At 61.2% G+C, this 21518-nt stretch overlaps 1 protein-coding gene across 1 annotated transcript; it reads right to left on the bottom strand.

Annotated features, from left to right (window-relative positions):
* Positions 1–236: 236 nt before the first annotated feature.
* Positions 237–10062, bottom strand: LOC127019663 (glycine receptor subunit alpha-4-like). Its single transcript, XM_050901822.1, is given in 11 exon segments — positions 237–421; positions 424–523; positions 3286–3390; positions 4285–4434; positions 4745–4959; positions 5043–5183; positions 5364–5446; positions 5581–5804; positions 6587–6654; positions 7041–7174; positions 9983–10062. Coding segments are annotated over 11 exon segments (1485 nt in total).
* Between the last annotated feature and the right edge of the window lie 11456 nt (positions 10063–21518).

Genomic DNA, 21518 nt, shown 5'->3' on the forward strand with positions numbered 1-21518 from the left:
CAGGAGGCAGGAGGGGTCCCTCTCTCCAGCTGACTGTGGGGACCTGGGGTTGCTGATCCCCCGCCTCGGTGCCCTGGCATCCAAAGGGACATGGGGGCTGCCACATATCCAGGCTCCGAGGCCCAGCCTGGCTGTGCTGCTGTTCAGGACAGAGGGAAACGTGGTTCTGGCTGAGCTCATAGCGCCCGGGCACACTGCGGGGGTCAGACCGAGAGGCAGTTATGCTTTTCTGGGCCTCAGGGCACTGAGTGGATGTCCTCTGAGCGCAGCACTTTGTAGATGACCCAGTAGAAGATATTGAAGACCAGGAAGGTGAAGGGGAAGACGGCTCGGGAGATGGTGTCGATGCGCTTGGCCCGGTCAATGTAGCGCCTGCGGAGGCTCTCCCCTTCCTGCAGCAGCATGCTGGCTGGGGGGGGCTGTAGATGCCGGGGCCCTCCCCAGCCCCGTCCTTTGGCTGCAGGCAGCGGCCCAGCCCATAGCCTCGCAAGTAGAAGCGGCTCTCGCGGACAAGCTCTTCCTCCTGGCGAAGGGAAAGGCTGTCAGCCAGGGCACCCCGTGGGCGCCAATAATGCAGGGCGAGCAGGCGCTTGTGGCTGCATGTCCTATACACCCCCCCGCCAGGCAATACGGTCATGTAAGTGCCCAGTGCAAGTTTAGGCACTTTTTCAGAAAGCCTGAAGCATGCAGGCAAAAGCACGGGGCTGGCAGGCTGCGGGCAGAGGCAGGCAGTGGTGTGCGCGGGGTGTGGGGGCAAGCACTGACCAACTGCCTTGTCGTCTGGCAGGTGTTCTAAGGGTGCATCCAAGGGCAACCCCGACCCTGGCAGCCCGACACTGATCCCCCCAGCCTCCTCCCAGCTCTGGCTCGTGGGCTTGGGAAGCCCGGCTCTCCAGCAGCTGGGGGGACGGGGATGAACTGGGGGGGGAAGATGGGCACATGAGATGCAGGTTGCATGGAGGTGAAGGGCACAGGGGTGCAGGGTGCACAGGGTGCAGGGAGCTTGGGGGTGCAGGCACTGCTGTAGCAGCCATGTTTGCTGCGGCGTGGAAGCGTGCCTGTGCCAGTGAATAGGAGGGGGCAGGCAGCTTGCTGGGGCAGAGCTGGGCAGGGATGCAGGAGCCTGGCTACCATCAGTGCTTGCAGGGCCTCCCAGTCCCTCCAAGGGCCCAGGCCCCCGTTTCTCCCCACGGCTGCTTGGCGGGGGCTGTCTGGTGCAGCAGGGAGGCTGAGCGAGCTGGACTCCTTGCTGGTCTCTCTGCCCCGGCTCACCCCATCTCCCCCCATGCTGGCGGGGGGCTGCAGGGAGGGCAGCATGCCCGTGGGTCTGCATGCTCATGATTAAGCTTGCAAAAGTGCCGTGAGAGCCGGGCGCCTGCCCTCACCCTCAGGTCGCAGCCCACTGCCATCATTCGTTGCACAGCCCTGCTCACCTCACAGTCTCTCGGGTGCCAGCCAGCAGCGCCCACACTCATCCCCACCGACAGCTGTGCATCATTAGCAACTCGCCTCATCCTGCTCTTTTATCCTTGGCGGGGGGTCGTATGTGCAAAGATTTGGCAAGGGACCAGCACGTGCAAGCCCAGGCTGCATGTCTGGCTTCTCGCCGAGCCCCCGGGCCACTCATTTGGTCTCTGTGGCTCATCTCCCCTCTGCCCCGCTGGTGCCATATCTGGCTGTGGTGGGTCTCTTCTCCCAGGTCGTGCTGCAAGCCAGCCCCTCGCCTCACGCCATGACCACATGCAGCCCAGGTGCCAGATCCCAAATGCCATCTCCGACTGGCACTGCCCTCCAAACCGCGGAGAGCAGCCTCCTTGCTGAGGTCAGCCTGCACAGGCACTCAGCTGGCAAGGGGGCTCTCATGCGGAGAGCTTGTGCCCTGGCATCTTTATTTAACTCGGCAATCCACCAGCTAAGCAAGATTTCTCAGTGGGAAGAGCAGCAGTAGCTCAAATCGCTGAGATGATTAGTTCTCATTTGCAGTGGACTTCTATTCCCCTGCCCCAGGCTGAGTACTTGTGGCTGCCCCAGCAGATGCAGTGGGGGGGAGCCGGGGTGCCCTGCATGCCCTGGCGGGCAGCAGCTATTCCCCCAGCCCGGGAAGCCAACAGGCCCAGCCAGAGTGTTTGGGGGAGGAGATGGCAGACTGGGAATGCTGATCCTCCCAGCTGGGTCCCTCTGGGCTGGGGCAGCCCCGGGGTGCTTACTGGGGGCCGAGGCTGGGTGCAGGGAGCTACCCGAGCCCGGCTTTGTGGGGTCTGTGGGAGGCATTTGCCAGCGGGCTGCAGCACCTGGACTGTGCTGTGTCAGGCAGTGCCAGCACAGGAGCTGCAGGCAGCGGGGCTCTGCTCCAGTATCTGACCGAGCAGCAACCCAGGGTGCTCCTGGCTGCACCCAGTGCCTTGCCAGCGGCACCCTGGGGTGGGTCTGCAGCCTCCACCTCAGGGCAGCTGCACTTTGATCTGTTTTAAGCCGGCAGATGGTTCCTGGGTTTGGCAGAGCCTCCCCCTCCCTGCCCCGGTTGGGTGGGTGTTTATCTCCAGGAGTCAGTGCTCAGGGGCTGTGAAAGGCAGGGAGCAAGGGAGCGTGCTGGGGGGAGCCGGGAAGCCTCTTCTGGTGTCCAAGGGCTGATGATGGCGGAGGGGAGGCTCAGGGCAGCCCGGCTGGGCAGGGAGGTGAGGATGTACCAGGCCTGATCTTCTCCCTGGAGCTGCAGTCATTCCCCAGCATCTCCCCGCCAGCCTGGGAGCCTGCCCTGCCCCAATGCTCCTCCCTACACCTTGAGCTGCAAAGTGCCCGTGTGCCCTGGGCCACTGCCCACGCTGGATTTACTGCAGGCAGCCGCGAGTGCCTCAAACATGCCTGCGCAAGGAAAGCTGTGCAGGCAGAGTCCTCACCCTGCCAGAGGCATGGGCACAGCCTGGGGAGCTGGGCAGCAGCCCAGGTGCGGCCATCGGTCTGCCCCAGCATCACTCACCCCTCGGCAAAGGGGGCTGCGCTGGTCCTGCTTTATGGAAGGAGAAACTGAGGCATGGAGCGGGGGTGTGTCCAGGGAAATCTGCTCCGTTCCCATCCCTCTCTCAAATCTCTTTTCAGCCCAAGGAGTGGCAGGTCTATCCTATGGGCACATGCTCTGTGCAAATTACTGCCCTGCTTCTTCCATGGGTCCTTGCTGACCCCCAGGGCCAGCTCCTGGGGGGCTTGTTTTGGGGAGGAGGGGGTGAGGCTGGCTGGGGGTGTGCTGCGCTGCACTGCATGGGGGGCTGCTGGAGGGTCGTGCTTTACCCGGGAGCTGGAGAGCTGCGAGAGCGTCGCGTAGGTGTGCTCGCCGCTGTGCCGGCTGCTCAGCTGCTGCAGGGACTCCAGGCTGGCCGTCCCGCTGCTCAGGCCCTTTTGGCATCCGACAGTGTGCACCAAACAGAAACAGGACAGCGGGTGACCGATGGCTCTGCCCTGGCCCCGGGGACAGCAGCTCTGGGCACTGGGATGGGGACGGTGGGGGGACAGGGGCTCCACGGAGGGGGGAAAAGCCCCCCAGCAGTGCCCGGGCACTGGGATCCATCTTCAGCATGTGCCGAAGGGATTTGGCTGCACAGGGCACTGTAAGCCTGTGCAGTGTGTACCTGTACTCATGTTTTCCATGGAGGTCTGGTGCCTCATGGTGTGTTCATGGCAAGAAAATGAGAATGGGGCAGCCGCATGCCTTCCCTGAGCATCTCGGAGGCCTGATGCCTGTGTCGATGGGCTGACGGAGGGGAGGGCTGTCCCGCAAGTGTGGGACCCTGCCTCTCCAGACCCTGCTGCGCTCCCATCTGCAGCCCAGACCCTGTCCTTGGGTGCCACCAGGTCCCCTTGCTGCTTCACCGCCCTGACACAGCAGTGAGCCCCTGTGGCACAGCAAGGAGCTTGGGTTTGGGGCTGCAGGTAAGGGGAAAGGCCGTTTCCCCCACCCTCGCTCTTTATTTTTCTGCTTTTTTAGAGGAAGCAGAGCCCAAGTATGTCCTGGCAGGAGGAGGACGGCACCCTGGGCGTGTTTGTGCTGGCAGGGCCTGGGGCACCCATAGGTACTGTGCACTGTGCTGCTCAGGCAGGCAGAAGGACTGCAATGCCCGTGGGTCCCTGATGTGCCAGAGGGGCTGGCCGCAAGCCCCGGGCAGTGGGACACAGCCCAGTGCCAAGCCCTGCCCTGGTGGCTGCTGAGAAACTGGCCCTGCAGCCCTGGGGTGTCCCCTCGGCAGCTGAGGACGGGCAGATGTTGTGACAGTGGTGGCAGGAGGGACTCACCATCCTCTGCCGCCGCTGGCGCCGGCGCAGGCGCATGAACTCCTTGTGCTGGCGGGAGACAAAGTTGACGGCTGCGTACTCCAACAAGGCGGCAAAGACGAAAAGCAGGCACACAGCCATCCAGATGTCGATGGCCTTCACATAGGAGACCTGTGAGGGAGAGAGGGGGCTCAGGGGCCCGCTGTCCCCCACCTTGCTCATCCGCCCCACTGCCAGCTTTGCCCTGCTGCCAAGGGGCACAAGAGCCCTCTCAGCTGGGACACACGGGCCAGAGCTCGCCTGGCTGAGCAGCGCTGTGTTCTCCCTCAGCATACATGGCGCCCCAGCCGGCAAGGCTAGGGAGCCAGCCATTCCTAAGGGAAGGCTGCCCCTGCCCCTGGGGTGCTGGAGGCAGCAGTGGGCACCCCAGGTGCCCTGGGCAGGCTGCAGCACGGGAGCCCGGCATGGAGCCAGCACTGACCTTGGGCAGGGAGGCACGGGAGCCGGCGCTTTGCGTGGTCATGGTGAGCACAGTGGTGATGCCCAAGCCCACCCGGGCTGGCGCCGCGTCCATGTTGATCCAGAATGAGACCCAGGAGAGGATGACGATGAGCAGGCTGGGGATGTACATCTGGATCAGGTAGTAACCCATCTGCCTCTCCAGGTGGAACTTCACCTCGATGCAGGTGAACTTGCCTGCGGGGAAAGACGGCCCCAATAGGCAAGAGGGACCCCCAGGCCATGGTAGGGGGGTGGCAGCGGGTCCCTGGGGTGCTCACCTGTGTTGTAGTACTTGGTGCAGTAGCCGAGGTCCTTCTCATCCCTGAGGATGAACTGCGGAAGCGTCAAGCCCTCTGCCACCTGCACAGCCTCCTGCTCCTCCAGCCACTCGAAGATGAGGTCGTTCATGGTGTAGCCAACTGGAGGGGATGGAGGGAGCCATGGGATGGGGTGGGGACACGCATCCCATTCATCCCCACCCTGAATGAGCTCCTTCCTGCTCACCTCCCTCAGAAGCAAGCAGATGCCAGCTGTTGGGATGGGATGGGATGGGATGGGATGGGGCGACGAAGCACAGCTTGAACCCCCTAGGTACTCACAGCTCTCCAGCTGCATGGTGCATGTCTGGATGTCCATAGGGAAGTTTTTGAGGTCCATGGGGCAGGACAGGATCAGCGTCAGCCTGGAGGAGGCAGAGGAAAGGAGGGGGTTGCTGGAGGCTGGGGCAGTCGGGGGGGGGACAAGCTGCCCCACAGGAGGCGAGAGGAAAGCTTTGCTTCCCCACTCGGGCACTGCACCAGAGGAGAAGGGTTCTACCTAATGCTGTAGAGCACGTTGCCGTTCTTGAAGATGCGCAGTAGCTTGTTGTCGGTGGTGACCTCGTGGAAATTGGCCCCTTTCTCATTGGCAAAGAACAAGTCTGGCTTCCAGATGGAGTCGAGCATGGAGGGGTCAAGGTCGAGGGAGTCGTCGGGGTACTCGCCGTAAGCCAGGCGGGGGTCGTTCCACTGCTGCCGCAGGAAGACGTTCACCCGGTAGTCCTGGGCCAGAGGGCACTGTGTCAGCCGGGAGGCACCCCATGGTGCCCAGGGAGAAGGAGGAGGAGGAAGAGATGGAGAAGGAAGAAGAGATGGAGGAGGAGGTGGGAGGGGGTGTCTCGGTCGAGGCTCAGCCCTGCAGGTGCTGCCTGCCTGACTTTAACCATGCATGGGGCAGGAGCAGATCAGGAGCCTTCCCACGCTGTCAGCAGCCAGGGGAAATTAAAAAGCCAAAGCCACAGCAGCTGAGAGGAGGAGGAAGAGGAGGAGGACCAGTAGCTGCTGCCTGCAGCGTTCCTCGCAGGGCTCTGTGTCCCGGTGGGGGGTTGATGTGATGGTATTAAGGCTTTGCAGCAGCACAAATAGGGAATTTTTAGCCTTGGGGCTTCCTCAGAGGAGTTTCTCATGCACCCAAGGAGGCTGGGGATGGCGGGCACACAGAGCTCACTTGTGTTGTATGGCACCTGCCGAGCCTGCGAACATCAGGGAGCTACCACTGGCTGCCTTGCTCCGACCCTTCGGGGTGTTTCTCCCAGCTCAGGCACAGGGAATGTGGCCCACGCAGCCAAGCTCTTGTTAACTGACCCCAGAAAAGCCACAGCCATTTGCTATGGCTCTGCATGTCCCCACCACGGTGCCAGGGCCGGCTCCGGAGACTGAAGGGCTCGCAGGACCCATAAGCACGGCCATAGGCTCAAGCACTGGGACCCGCACACTCCCTGGCAGAGCCACTGCCAGCCCCAAGGCACTGGGAGAGGAGCCCATCACATTGGCGAAACCCTCACCATGGTGGTCTCGGTGACAGAGCCAAAGCTGTTGATGAAGATGTTGCACGTCACGTTGACGGGAGGACCTGAAAAACATCATGAAGGCTCGTTTCACTGCTGGCTGGAGAGACACGTGCACCGCACAGGCACACGTGGGGATGCTGCCTCCTGCATGCGCTGCGCGGATGAATGCACATGACCATCCCCCTGCCTGCTGGGGTCACCCCCATAGTGTGTTGGGGTGAACCCCAGCACACCCTGCAAGCACTGCAGCTGCCCGCGCCGTCAGGCAAAGCAGGCACATGCAGCGTGGCTGTGATTGCAGGAGCAGCCAGGACTCTGGGGAGGGTGTTGGGACAGAGGGATGTGGGTCAAGGTCCTGCCCCCAAACCATACCTGACTGTTCCCTGGTTTTGGGCAGCCATAAGCATGGGTCGCTGCCAGGTTTGGGAGCCTCATGTCCTCCCCTTACCTTTGAAGTTGGGTCGAATCCGGGCATCATACCCTGACGTTCGTCCCATAAGTTTGTCCAGGAAATCGGAGGGTGACATAGGCTGGGGTGAGCTTCGGGAAGCAGCTTTAATCTCCTCCCGCCCTGAGACCAGCCTGCGGGGCAGAGGAGGCAGGTAAGCTGCCTGCTGGCACCAGGGGTCTGCAGGCACATTTTGGCATCCTGCAGGGATTACCAGCTGCTAGGGGAAGCGGCCATGTCTGCGCCACATCCGCTCCATCGCTGAGTCAGTGCGCTGACCCCAGGACCCCTTCCTCCTTCTGCTGTGGTCCCAGCGGCTTCCCCCCTCGCCTGCCACAGCCTGAGTGCTGTGTGCCCACGTTTTGCCTGTCCCCCTGCCAGCAAAGACCCTGCCCGCCGTGTCCCTGGCATGGTGTTCAGGGCTGGGTGCCTCCTGGCTCCAGGACTGTGGTGGGGATGGGGCACAGCTGGCGATGGCCTTGTGCACGGCAGCCGGGCTCTGTGCCAGTGCTGGAGGGGGAAAGCGGGGAGGGTCCCTCCTGGGTTCAATTGCCAGCCCCAGCTTGAGTTGCTGAGCAAACGTCCATACGCTGCATGGCACGGACTCATGGCTTGGGGGACTTGGGGGACACAACACCCCCCCCGAGCTGTGGGCTGGCCTGGCATGAGTGAGGAGGTGCCCAGGAGCACAGCTGGGGTTGTGACACCTTGCCAGGGGCCAAGATGACATGGCAGGAGAGGAGCAGCAAAGCCCACCTCCGCACCAGCTGTGGCATGGAGCTGACATGACCTCTCCCATGCAGCGCTCCCAACGATGATGGAGACTTATTTAAACTGACCTTGGAGGAGATATTTTTGTGAATGCATCTTAGCCTGCCAGTTTCTCTCCTTCCATCAGTCTATAATGATCATTTCAAGGAACAATGCGAGAGACGTTTGCTTACCACATTGCCAGGCATGTGGCTGTGATGGAGAGGAATTAGCCGGAGACCTCCGGACACAAAGGGAGCTTTGAGTACGCTGCTGGTGCTGCTGCACACTGCCTCATAACTCTGCCAGGTCCATGCCCAGGTGTGTCCCACTCCTGCTTGGAGCTACAACCCCATTATCACAAGCAGAGGATGATGCTGGGAGCTGAGACCCCCTGGGGTCATTGTTCCTACCTCCTCGTTCCTACCAGCACACCTTGTTCCTACCTCCTCTCAGAGGAGCAGGATTCATCCTGGAGGGGCTGTGCACCCTGTGCATCCTTGCCAGCTAGAAATGGCCACAACGGCCACCCCAAAATGATCCAGCCAGTCCGGTTTTCCCTTAATTGGAGACGGGCAGCAGAGAATACATGAGACCGGTCCTGGCCAAGAGCAAAAGGCTGGGAGAAATTCCTGCTCCAGGAGCTGCCTTAGAAAGGTGCGCCTTTGGGAGGAGGGCTGCGAGAGGCCAGGCTAACAAGGAGTTAAGTCAGGCCTCTGCCTGCCACATAGCTGTGAACCATGTCCTCCTCCGTGCTGGAGAGGAGGATGAAGGTTCTCCCCTGGAGCATGTGGGAGGAAGGCTCCCTCAGTGCAGCAGCAGCTAGCTCCTTGAAGAGGCTCAGCTAACTGGCCGAGCAGAGGCAGATCTGCAGCCCCAGCCATGCTCAGACCTTGGGGACTGTAGGGGGTGCAGAAACACCCAGGGTGCAGCCACCTCCAGTGGCATCGCTGGCAGGGCCATGCTGGCACACAGCCCCAGGGCACAGCCCCTGGGTCCTGGCTCTTCTCAAGGTTTGGCTGCAGCTCCCCAGTTCGGGTACTGTCTGCCTGGGGGGACTTTGCCACTAACCTGGCCTGGGCACTGCGGCGCCCTAGAGCTCAGCACCTCTGTGGACCAAGGGGATGGTGGGGCTGGAAAACGCTCACGTCTGCCTAAAAATGCCACCCTGAGACAAGCAGTTTCTGTATGTGAAGCAATGACATTTTGATACGATTTCCCACCTCCCCGCCACAAATGCTGTGGTCCCCCCTATGCTGCTCCAGCTGTACTGGCCAAGTGGTGGGAGGGGGAGTGGGGGCAGGGAGTGGGCTCAGCCCAGGGGCACTGCAGCCCCCCAACCCCTCCCTGCCTGGCCCACTCTCCCCTGCATCCCACCTTGTCACAGATAGCACCCAAGGTGGCCGGAGAGGGAAAAAGGGACCTGGGGGCTTAGGGTTTTCCACCCAAGTGGGCCAAGAGTTCTTCCTGCATCCGTGGGACCTGGGGCACTCACTGGCCTGGGCAACCCAGGGGCTAGGTGAGGGACTGTCCTGAGCCCCCCCCCCCCCCCCCCAACACCCTGAGCCAAGAGAGGGTCTGGGCATCTCAGGGGCTTTGCAGCACTGGAGAAGGAGCTGCCTCGGCCATCACTTGGCTCAGCTCCCCGCTTCTCCCACTGTGGCAAGGGTCCCCAGCTGGCCTGGGGCCAGGGGGACCATCAGGGACCCAGCACTGGGGCAGGGGCTGCTGGGGACAGGCAGAGCCTGGCTGTGTGCGGCTGGGGCTGGAGGGGGGAGGTCCGATGTGTCCCCCGGGTGCTGGGTCAGGGTCCCAGGGAATGGGGGGAGAGGCCAGATTTGAGGGAGCTCCGGCAGCCTGCAGGGAGGTCCGGATTGGGGCTGGGAGGGTTCTGGCTGCGGGGAGCAGCCCCTGGAGAGAGGTCCGGATCGGGGGTGGGGGTGCGGGTCCCGGGGCTCCTCTGGATCTGGGATGGGATGCCCGCGTCCCGCAGGAGGGATCCGTCTCCGAGAGGGGGTGATGCCCGGGTCCCGGAGGGGAAATGTGGCTCCCGGGGGATGGGGGTCTGGGTGCCGGAGGAGGGCGTGCCGGGGGAGCGGTGCGGAGAGCAGCCGCCCCCGCAGCCCCACGGCCCGCGAGTGGGGGCCGCCCCGCCGGACGCGCAGCGCCGAGCACCCGCGCCGTGCGCTCACCTGAGCGGGCCGCGCCGGGGCAGGAGGCAGCCGAGGAGGAGGAGGAGGAAGGCGAGGGCGCCGGCCCGGAGCGCGCCCATCCCGCCGCAGCCCGCAGCCCCGCCGCCCCGGGCGCACGGGCATGACCCGGCCGGCGGCGGCGGCGCCCCCGCTCCTGCTCCCGCCGCACCGGGGCCGCTGCCGCCGCCGCTGCCGCCGCCCCCCGCCCGGTCCCGCTCCTCATAGTCCGGGCGAGCGGGAGCCCGCCGCGGGGTGGGCGCCGGCCGGCTGCGGGCCCCGGGAGCCGGGCGGAGCCTCGCCCGCCGCGGCGGGGAGGAGGCGGGCACGGCGGCGGGGGGCTCCCCGCCGCCGTGCCCGCCTCCTCCCCACCGCCTCGGGGACCTCTGCCGCCCCGTCGGGGCAGTGCTGGAGCCCACGTCCCCCGTGGGGACTCCTCGGCGCGGGGCGGCGGGGCCCTGCCCCGGTGCTGGGGACGGAGGCAGCTCCCTGTGGGGTTTGCGAGGGTCCAGGGGCGCACCGGAGTCGGGGGGGTGCGCCGGGGCTGGGGGATGCACTGGTGGGCTGGGATCGAGGGATGCGCCGGGGTTTAGGGATGTGGCAGGGCTGATGGCTGTGCTGGGATCACAGGATGTGCAGGGCTAAGGGATGCTCCGGGGACGAGGGGAGTGCTGGGATCGAGGGCTGCGCAGGGGCTGAGGGATGCCCTGGAGGTACTGCCCGTCTGATGGGACCCCTGTGCTTGTCTTTCCCAGAGGCTCAGTGGATGGGCTATCCTGTCCCTCGGTAGGGGCAGGTAAGCTCCTTGGAGAAGGCAAGATGGACAGTCATGTCTGTGTCATTCAAGAGAGCTGCAGTGGCTGCCAGAGAGAGGGAAACCGAGGCAGAGGGAGGGGAGCTGCTTGTTAACCAGGGCGTCATAGGCAGGGCTGAGACTCGGGCTGCTCAGCTGCCTCTGCCCTGTCCCCTGGGGCCACCCGGCTGAGCCGCAGAGTTGCCTCTGGTCCTAGGCAATCTGTGATTAATTTGCGAGGAAGCGAATAGTATTAAAAAAAGAGAAAAGCACAGAATAAATGATTCCCAGCGGATATGTCGTTCAGGTTTCTGTTCACCCTACTGTGGCTAGCCCATCTCATTTATTTGTATTAATTAGTTTGGTAATAGCTAGGAGCCGCCGTACGAAGCCATTGCTGCAGGGGTCCATAGAGGAGGATCTCAGCGGAGGAGGAGGAGAGCGTGGTACCCCCCGCACCCACTCTCCCCAGGACAAGTGAGGGGCTCAGGTCTGTGCTGGCTTCTCTTTGGCAGAAACCCAGCGCAGGATTTCAAGAGCTCCCTGCTGAGTTTGCTATAGGGAGGCAGCGTGAGTGTGGGCCGGCTGTGTGAAGCCAAGCCTGGGGCACCTTGTCCAGCACAGAAGAGAGGACTGTAGGAAGCAGGCACTTAGCTGCAAGGCAGTGTGCAGGAGTCCTCGTCCCCACTCATCGGCTCTGCCAGCACCAGGGGCTGGGAGAAGTCTCCTCCGATTACCGTTGCCATTAATGTTTACAGGGCCGTGGTACTGGGAGGCACAAGGCAGGATCTGGAGCCCCAGGGTGCAGAGCAACACACACTGTGCAACAGCTCCTCTTCCAGAGACTGTCCGAGCTAAGTGGACCTGACACCGTCAGGAGGAGGGGAGCCAACCACATCCTCTCCACCCTCTGGGGAAACTGAGGCACCTGCGTGGCATGTCTGCATCCATGCCTGCATCCGCCGAGGGGCCCGGGGATGGTTGGAGTGGCCGTGGAGCTGGTTCTGCAGGTGGCCATGAGCACAGGCTCTCAAGATAACCAGCTACAAGCCTCAGCTGCACGTGCTGCGGTCAGCAGGGCACTGGGGCCAAGCTATCGAGGCCCTTGGAGAGGCTGGCAAAGGCAATGCTGCAACGTGGCTCCCTGATGGGCAGGGCTGTGGGGGACAGTGCAGCCATAGCCCTCCTGCCCGCCTTGCAGCTCTGCAGGCAGCTAGCGCTGTGAGGAGCGAAGCGGTGCTGAAAATAAGGTCTGAGAAAATGAAGGCAGCAAGCATCCCATCGGGAAGGCGAAGGCAGCGCTGATTTGTTGCCAGCCAGGTCGGGGGGATGGAGCAGGAGCTGCAAAAGCAGAGTCCAGCCGTGCCCAGGGGACTCCAGGCACTGCACTGCATCCTGGCCAGGGGATTTTTGGGAGTGACAAGAACAGGCTTCTCCCTCATGTTCCTCAAATCCGAGCGTGAGGGGTTTTTCTGTAAACAGCAAAGATGCCAGCCAGCAGGCAGCTGCCAGTGATGGACTCCTGGAGGCAGGCATCCACCGCCAGGCTGCCCTGTGGCCGCTCTGCCAGGGGACAGCAAGGACAGCGGGGCAAGGATCACACTATGACCCGGGGTGTGGGCAGTGGCTGCCAGTCTGGTGCAGTCCCCAGGGCTGGCATTGGCATGGCCCTCTCTGGGGATCCCTCTGTCCCTGCCCTGAAGCTGTCCCCGTCACGGTGCCAGGCTCTGCTAATAGGAGAGACGCAGGCAGCAGAGACTGGGGTTGCTAAGACAGGGAGGAAAGCGTGATATCTTTTTTTCCCTTTCCCTCTGCTATCTCTGAGCCCATGTCAAACTGTTCCCCTGGGGCAGGACTCTTAACCACCGCAAATCTGCCTGGATCCAGAGCCTGGAAGAGGGCTGTGCCAATCCACACCACCTGGATCCCAACCCCTCTCTGCTGCTCAGCCCCTGTATTGCCACATCTATATACTTAATCCCGCCTGATAAATCCTGTAGTGCATTTGCAGACAACACAATTCCGAAGGGCTGAGTGATTCAACCCCTTGAAAACAGGTTTGTTTTTTTCCCAGAGAAAAGGCTGAGAGGTGCTTAAGTTCAATTTTGGGATGAACAGTTGCCTGTAAGATCAATTTTGTGCTGTTTGTGTTGGGGGGGGAGTGGGAGGGAGGGCAGTGGGTAGAGGAGCGTGCTTTGCTCTTCATGTAGGGCCACAAAGGCCCCCTGGGCTCCCCCACTGGCAGCCCCGCTTGGGGGCTGGGGGCCGGGATGCTGCTGCCCGCACTGCTCCTTGGTCTGTTCTTAGGAGTCAGCTCGGAGCTTTGCCTTTGCCCCAGAGCCAGGAGAACGTGCGGCACCAGGAGGAGCGGAAGCTTCAAGTGGGCACAGGTTTGTGGTGGGCTTTAAGCAACCTGCTTCAGCTCCCCTCCAGCAGGCTTGGAGGGCGGGGGGCTCGGGGGGGGGGTTGATAGCAGCTTAGAGGCAGCTCCTGTTTTGGGGGGTGTCGCATGCTCTGCATCTTGCAGCCCCAGCCCCAGCCCCAGTGAGGGGCCAGCACGCAGGCCAGCCTTCTGCCAAAGACAGAATAGTAACTCCGTGATTAATCGGGGGCAGAGGCAAATGCTGTAGGAGACTCTGCTTATTTTAATGAGAGCACCACACAGCAGGCACCTCCACCCCGTCTCCTAATTCCCTCCTGCCTTCTTTCCCCTCTCCCAAGGCTACCAGCCAACCCAGCCGGCTCTGGACATCCTCCTCACTCTTTTGCCCTAGGACTGGGATTTTTTTGCAGAAACCAGGGTGTGAAACAGAGACACTGAGCACAGAGGGCTCTGCCAGCCAGCCAGGGTGCAAGCGCTGCTGTGTGCTTCTGCTCTGTACCAATTGCCTAAATGCTTAATGAGCGCTGGGGAACGAAGTGCTCCTTGTGAAAGATTCAAGGCCTCTGTGCCTTCAGTTTAGGGCTATGCCAGCTCCCCTTTCCATTTTTTAATCCTCCGACCAGTGAAAGCAAGGGAAAGCAGACACAGTCTCATCGCTTTTTCTAAGGAAAGCAGCAAAACACATAGGAAAACCCCGTGTGCCTGCATTCGGGGAGAGGACAGACGCTCCACCCCAGGGTGGACACGGTGGCAAGCAAACATGCTCCCCCGAAGCAAACATTTTGAGGCGTCTAATCGGGTGTGAAATTAATGCCAGGGAAAACACATTCTCAAGAGTGGCTGTGCACTGCTGCCAGCCTGCGGCTCTCCCTGGCCACCCAGCGTGCGCCCATCTTGGGCGCTTCGTTCTCATTTAATGGCGCATTCATCTGGTTCCCCAGTGTCGTGCTGGTCCCCGTCTTTCCCTGGAGAAGCTGTACAATGGGCTACGGGTGCTTTCCTTGCCCAGCAGGAGCAAAAATAATCTCAGGGCAATAAATGCATGGCTAAGGGATGAATAACTGTGGTGGTGCTTTGGTGGGGAGGCTGGGGCCCCACTGGTACCAGAGCATGGGTAGAGAGTCCGAACCCCCACCATGTCTCAGCATGGCAAGCGGGTACTGGGTTCAGGTGTAGCCGCTGGTGGGACAGGGCAGGACATCCCCTCCAGTGGCCCAGGAAAGTCATGGGGTGCCGGGGGGATTTAGGGCTGCTCCTAGGGGAAGGTGGCACCGTGGCATGGGAGGAGGAGACAGGATGGCAGTGGTGCTGGGGAGCCCAGTGGATGCTTGGTGCTTATGTGGCAGTGCCAGCGGGACCCAGTGCCTTGCTGAGCCGGGCAGGGTCACCCGGAGGAGATTGCTAGGTGAACCAAGACGTTGGTTCCAACTCCAGCTAATCTCGCTCTATGATTTTGTGGCGCTTTTCCAGGCTAAAAATACCCCTGCTGGTGGTGCGGCACGGGGCGGGCGCTGCATGCAGTGGCTGCGGAGGGATGCTCCATGCTGCGGGACCAGCCAAGGGCAGCCAGCCAGTGGGGCTAGGGTGGCCCTGCAGCAGCCATGAGGCTGACCCTCCCGCTCCCTGAGCAGCCGGGCACAGAGGTCACCTCTTCTCTCCTCCCGCTCCAAGGTGACCTGGCACCTCTCTCCAGGGCTGTGCCAGATGCAACCACTCAGCCAGCAGTCCCCAAAATACCATGCGGGGAGAGAGCATCCTCAGTGACCTCTCTGAGTTGTGTTTCAGCCCAGCACTGGGTCCTTTGCTGATCCCAGAGGGTCACACCAGCTCATCTGGGTGCTCCTCGGGAGCTGCAGTTAGGACACACTGTCTCCTCTGGGTGCTCCTCAGGGTGCGACTGGCCCATTTGGGGACCAGCCTGGGGGTGTGATGCTGCAGCAGGACTCATTTCTCCAACAAGGGACAGCAAGGCCTGAGGAGCTCAGCCCATCACTGTGGCTGTGGGGATGCTGTATGTGCTAAGGAAATGTGCCCCCAGCCCCTCTGTACAGCTGGGGGGGCGGCGTCGGGCCGAGGGACCTCACCTGCTCGGGAGCTGAGTTTGGGCCACATGAGCAGGTGGCCGGAGGGGACAGGGTTGGCAAGCCTCTCCCAGGCTTGGAGGCAGTCCCAGCATGGCAGGATCCAGCTGGGCCAGCCCTATCCACCTTCACCACCCTCCTCGCTGTGAGGGGCAGCTCAGCCCTGCACGACTCTGCTCTTGCAAGCAGATCGCTCAGAGCTGGGCAATGAGAAATGCAGGATCTGGCCCTGGGCCCGTGTCTGCATCTGTGACGGGACTTTTCAGGATGATCCACAGGGATTCAGTCCCCTGTGCCATTGTGCAGCCTTGGGGATGTCATGCCATCCTGGGGACCGCTGTGACAGAGGCCACGTGGGCAGAGCGCAGCTGCCGTCGGGGCTGGATGCTGTGCCGGATGGGAGCTGGCTGGGCAGCCAAGGGAGGGCTGGGACATGTGGCAGAAGCCACGCTGCCAGTGGCTGTGCAGCTCAGCGCTGCCTTGGGGAGCTCTTCTGCGCTCTGCTGAGTTGGTTGTCGCCTGCACAAAGGCTGCCCAAGCCCTGCCCAGCATCCTGGAGCCCTTGGGCATCCTCGGTGCAGGTTGAGGGGCGTTTTGGATATTGCTCTCCTGAAAGCTATCAAAGAAAAGAGTCCAACTTCTTCAAAACCAACCCTCATCTAACAGGCGCTTAGCCTCACGTGTCTAACATATTTCTGATATTTTATGGCAGGTTCTCAAAGAAATATTTCATGTATGTCCCCCCCATCATGTACGAGCAGAGGACTCCCACCCTGGCCTGAAGACATGGCCTAGATGGTCCTCACTTGCCTTTTCCCGTCCGTGGGCTGTGGACCTTGTGCCTCCTGGCACTGATGGTGCTCTGCTTTGGGTAAATGTGGATCGTATTTGCAGATAGAGCAAGCGCAGAGGGAACTGCAGACAGAGGGAAGGCTGGAGCAACGGTACCGGCTGATCCCGTGACCTTGGCAAGCCGGTCACGCTGAACGGGGAGATTTAATTTAGATAAGTGTCAAGCAAGACTCTTGGGGCCAGCAGCAAAGCCTGGCACAGCTTCCAAAACCCTCAGTGGGTGCCTCGCTCCCCCAGGGTGACCTGGCCCTTTCCCACCTTCGTGTCCCTTCTCTTTTCCCATGGGTCACCCCTTTGCTACCTGCCTTGTCCCCAGATCACCCCGTGGTGCAGGCTGGTTCCATCCTGAGGCTGGGAGTGCGGGAGAGCAGTTACAGTGAGGAAGTTTGGACTGGAGCAGAGCTCTCTCTTGGCTGAGGATGCTCCCATCTCTGCTCCCAGAAATGGCCCTGCTTGGTGAGGACGGTGATCGGATGGGGTTGGGATCTGCCAATGGGCTGCAGGAGTGGTGCTGGGGGCGACAGCACTGGCCTGACCCCTGCTCCAGTTGCCTCCAGCATTTCCAATTACTCTGGGGAAAATCTGGATTTTGACACTGCAAGACCCCCCAGCCCCTAACCTCTGCCTCTCCTGCCCCGCCCCTGCAGCTCGTCACCCTGCCTGAGCCTGGGAAGGAGAGGAGCTGCTGTGCAAAATCGATGCCTCGGCCAGTGCCGGGCTAAGGGGTGTTGTATCAGCAAAGGCAGGTGGGGGATGTGGGACAGGGTCAGCATGGTCCCCCAGTCTCCTCCCCACTTTGGGGTACCCGGCCTTGTGCATCTTTGGCCACGGTTGCCATGGCGATGCGCATCACTCGCTGCGGCAGGAGCGCTTGCAGGGTTTGATGAGCTCTGTTTGCTGTTCTCGCCTCCGTGTCTCTCCTGCCCTCGGCCTCAGCGGTCTCCAAGCATGAAAGCGGAAGGAGATCGCCAGGAGCAAAACGTGCGGTAGCGTTGCGTGGTGTTAACCGCAGGCTGCCCACCTTGGCCGGATTGGACGGGATTTTTTTTTCCACTAGAGATCCCCGAGAGGGACAAGTTTGGAAAACGAAGCGTTACGCATCTGCGGCATCAGGCGGCAAGCAGGGGGCAGAAGGAATAAGAAACCAGCCCCCCTGGCCTGTGCCTCCCCCGCTGCTTCCACCCCCTGGCACGGCCACCGCGATGGAGATGAAGAATTTGTTTAATTAGATGGCAAATCCTCCTGCTGCTACACAGATGCAAACAGCAGTGGCTCAGGCAGCAGCTTCTTCCTGGGGGAATCTTGGCTGTGGGAGTTGGGGTGCGGGGCTGCCATGATGGCACCTGCATCCCACGGAGCTGGTGGGTGTCATGGTGCCAACAAAGCCATGGCTGGGGGAGGGGACAGCATGCTGGGTGCCACCCTGGTGGTGGTGGTCACGTGGCTGCAGAGGATGATGCTGTGAGGAGCCTAGTGTGACCCCGGGTTTGCTCCCCCAATCTGTCCTCTGTCTCCCACACTGTTATGGGCTCTGGGGTGGCTGTCCTGGGGTCCCTGCTGCAAGTGTCATCCTGGCAAAGACATCTCATCGGTCCCCGTGTCATCACCTTGCCATCCCCAGGGAGTGAGGCTGATTCTCCCTGTGCAGCTGCCGGCACAGAGGGGCTGTGCAGTGACATCACCTAAGTAAATGTAACAACTGTCGCAGCAAATGAGTCCCCCATCCCCAGAGCCACCCCGGGAAAGGAGCCTGCGTGGTGTTCATGGGTTGTTTCCTCCTGGCTCAGCTGCAGGGGGGATGCAGGAGGGTTGTGCGGCTGCTGCTCTCCAGCCGACTCTCCAAGAGAGAGCGTCTGCGACTCTGGGGAGAAGCAGTGGGTGCCAGGTAGGAAATATCTGCATCTCTCACACCCACCTCTTGGCCCTACCATTGGGTCTGCTCTCCAGGAAATGCCGCAGCATGCTCTCTGTGGCTTGGGCACAAGGTGCTGTAACAGTAATGCCATCCCGGGGGCTCTCACTGCTGTCCTTTTGCTGCCCAGCCCAGCTGTCACCTCCCTAGTGCCCACTTGCTCGTCCTTTGGGAAAGTCCCGCCACAGCTGGCACCCGCTGGCCATGGGAAGGGTGGGACAGCCTGGGGACAGGGCTCGGAGTGGCCAGGTCAGACCCTGACCCCTGGTCCCTGGGAGGGGCATCACCCCTGGCATGTGTGGGAGAGCTGGGGCTGGGACTGGCATGGGGGGCAGGCAGGAGGAGAAGCATCTTCCTAGGCTCTAGAGGGAAATACAGGGAAAAGCTGCCTCTCTGGGTAGAAATCCAAAACAAAACACGGCGGGCACAACCTCCGCTGCTCAAGCACTGTCCTGGCTAACCCAGGAGCTCCCTCAGCATCGCTCTCCCTCCTCTGGGCTCAGGGAAAGTGTGGGACAAGTTAGCACCTCCTTGGCTGTTTGGAGGCACACGAATTCGTCCAAGTCTTTCAAAATGGGTCCCATGGGCAGCAAGAAATAAATGGGGGTTCCCCAGAGCTGAGCCTGGCCCCGGCGCTGCCTGGACCCTCCCTTTACAGAGCCTGCTCCAGCTTCGCAGAGGCAAGTAGAAACAGAGTGATCTTGGGCTGTGTTTGCTCTTCTCAGACACCATTGGCTCCAAGGAGGCAGAATGACATTTGTCTTTCCCTTCCAGGATTTTCTGAAAGGTAAATGAGAACAGTTCAAGAATATGACCCCATGAATGGCAGAGTGAGAGAGTAATGAACAGCCTGGAGAACATCAGCGTGAGGCGTCTGTTTACCCTCCTTTAGGAAGAAAATCAAGGAGAAAGGCAGTGGACGTGAAAGGCAAATCTGCTGGAAAATCAGCCAGGGAAAAAAAAAAATCACCTTCTCCCCAAACGTGTAATTAACCCGGGGGACTCGCTGCACCAGGCGAGCAGCTTGGTGAGAATTTTGGGGGGAAATTAGAAACTAGAATAAGAAAGCAGTTTGGACCAGCATATTATCCCCAATTTCTGTAGTAAATAACAGGGCTATTCAGTGGGTAAAAGGAGCAGCGAGCATCCAGCAAGCCCTCCGGTGCCTGGGCTGCCTCCTACATCAGCTGGGCCCTGGGTTGTGCTGCTAGCAGCTGCCTGCACCCCTGATTCCCCCCCAGCCGCGGGCAGCCGTGCCTGCACACCTGTGCCGTGTGGCCCTGCCACCCTGGGCTTCACAGCCTGCGAAAGATGTGGGGACAGCAGGGCAGCAGCGGGGCTCCTGCATACATCACCTCTGGGATGCCAGACACCCTGCCCCGAGCACGGACCGGGAGCTGGTGGCCCCCTCTACCCCCCAGGCTCACAGCTCCTCCTACACCAGTGGGCCCAGACATGGTGCATGGACTGGACGAGGAGACTTTCCAAATTTTAAAACTTGGCATTTTAAAAAAATCAGGCTCCTGCAGGGCAAAACATCAGCCAGGCACACCAAAAAGGAGGTGCGGACATCTGCTCATCTTCTCTAAAGGGTGACTAAGTGGGGAGGTGAACTCAGCTCAGGTGTAAACTCAGCTGCCCGGCACCTCCATGGCTGCCGCTGCGGTCCCAGATAAAGTCTGGCAGCTGATGCAGGCAGGAGACAGGCGCGGGTGCCAGGGAGGAGGGCTCTGCCCCCAAGTTATCTGGTAGGGCTTTGTCGCACTGCCTGAAGCCCTGCTTTCTGGGGGGTCCTGAGAGCCTTGGAGCATCCCTGGGGGGCTCAGGGTGCAGGCTCTCGCTGCTGCCGACCCCCACGCCTAAGGCTGATACCCATTGCCCAGACCTTGGCTAAGCCTGGCGAGGGTTTTAGCCCGCTCCTCTCCCAAACAGCCCCTGCCCTTCCTCTCTCATCCCGTGACACTGGCCTGTCCGTCTGTCCTTCAGCGTGCCTCCCCTGTCCTCTGACAGCCTCTGCCAGCTGCTTTTTTTTTTTAATTTAATTTTTATTAGCACATTTTGCAGCCTTGCAGCAACCCAGGAATACAAATAGGACAGCGAGTGCAGCCAGGCCTGGGCAGTGGCGAGTGGGGCTGGCTCCAGTGGGCGTCCTTGGCACCGCCGGGAGGAGGCAGCTGGACACATGCTGCCGGTGCCACCGCGACTTTCCTGCGGTTGCCGTCTCCTCTCGGCTTGGATGGGGCTGCCTGGGAGAGCAGGAGATTTTGCATGGCAGGAAAGTCCCTGGGCATCCCTGGCTGCTGCGGGCAGCTGCCTGGCTCGCCCTGGCTGCGAAGCTGCCCTGGTGCACTCGGTAGCAGGGCACATCTCGGGCTCCCCAGCTGGGGCATTTTTACCCTGCTGATGGGTGAACCGAGGCAGTGAGGCGGGTGAAGAAGGACAGTTAAAATCAGCAGCAGATAACGAGAAATTCAGCCTGACCAGGGAAGCAGCTGCCTAAAAATAGCAGCAAGGTTCTCAGCTGTGACAAGATACACCGAGATTTGTCCCGCTGCCCCATGTATAATGGATAAGGGCGCTGCATGCGCTGTTGCTGGCTCCTCTTGGGTGTACCGGAGCTGTGCCTGCAATTTGGGGGTGCAGGGTGGAGGGGCTTTCTGTGTTTTGCAGGATTGGCATCCACTGAAGTGTGTGATTTTGGCCTCCGTGCAGGGATGTAAGCAAAGAAATCAATTAGGAGGGAAAATAATCCTCCCTGAAACTTTGGGGCTGCAGCAGCCGGGAGCGAGCAGGAAACCTTCTCCCAGCTGGCCCCGGCTGCGATTCGCCTCCCTGCTGCCTCCCGGCTCGCCCCAGGGAGGGCTGCCCACGTGCCCGGCGTGACCGGTGTGTGCTGGGGGGCCAGGGCAAGCAGGAGGCTGTCCCATGCCATCAGCATGATGGGAGCGGGTGTGACAGGCTGTCTACGGTGATTATCGGTGAGATGGCTGCCTATGGGGATGAGGACAGGGAGGATGCTTTGGTCGTCTGCCTGATATGCTCCTGCTTGCTTTCCCATTTCGCTTCTTTGTGCCAATGTGGTGGAGCGGTGCAGATTGGCAGTGCTTGTGTGGCTCTCCCTTTGCCATTGCTGTCACCTGCTTGTCCCCCCAGCCCCAAACTTGCCTTCCCCATGGCTCAGGGAGAGACTGAGTCTGAGCCGCAGCTGTGAAGCACCTAGGATGGAAGAGAAAAAAACCACAAACATCCCAGAGAGGCCTTACCATGCGGGGGGTGTATTTAGAGATGTACGTGTGTGTTTTCCTCCAAATACTTCACTTCGGTGCAGCCCGTTCCAGTGTCTTAGTGCAGATTGCGGGTGGCTGGGGAAGGAAAGCCTTCTCCACGTCTAGCCCCTGCGATGCCTCGCAAGGGGTAGCATGGCAATCCCAGGCTCTATTAATGAGTGCAGGTAGCTAAGCCCTTAATTGCCCTGTGGGGGGTGGTTTTGGACATAATTGGCCACTGCCCAAGGGTCA

Source organism: Gymnogyps californianus, chromosome 9 (assembly GCF_018139145.2).
Source record: "Gymnogyps californianus isolate 813 chromosome 9, ASM1813914v2, whole genome shotgun sequence".
Taxonomy (NCBI): domain Eukaryota; kingdom Metazoa; phylum Chordata; class Aves; order Accipitriformes; family Cathartidae; genus Gymnogyps; species Gymnogyps californianus.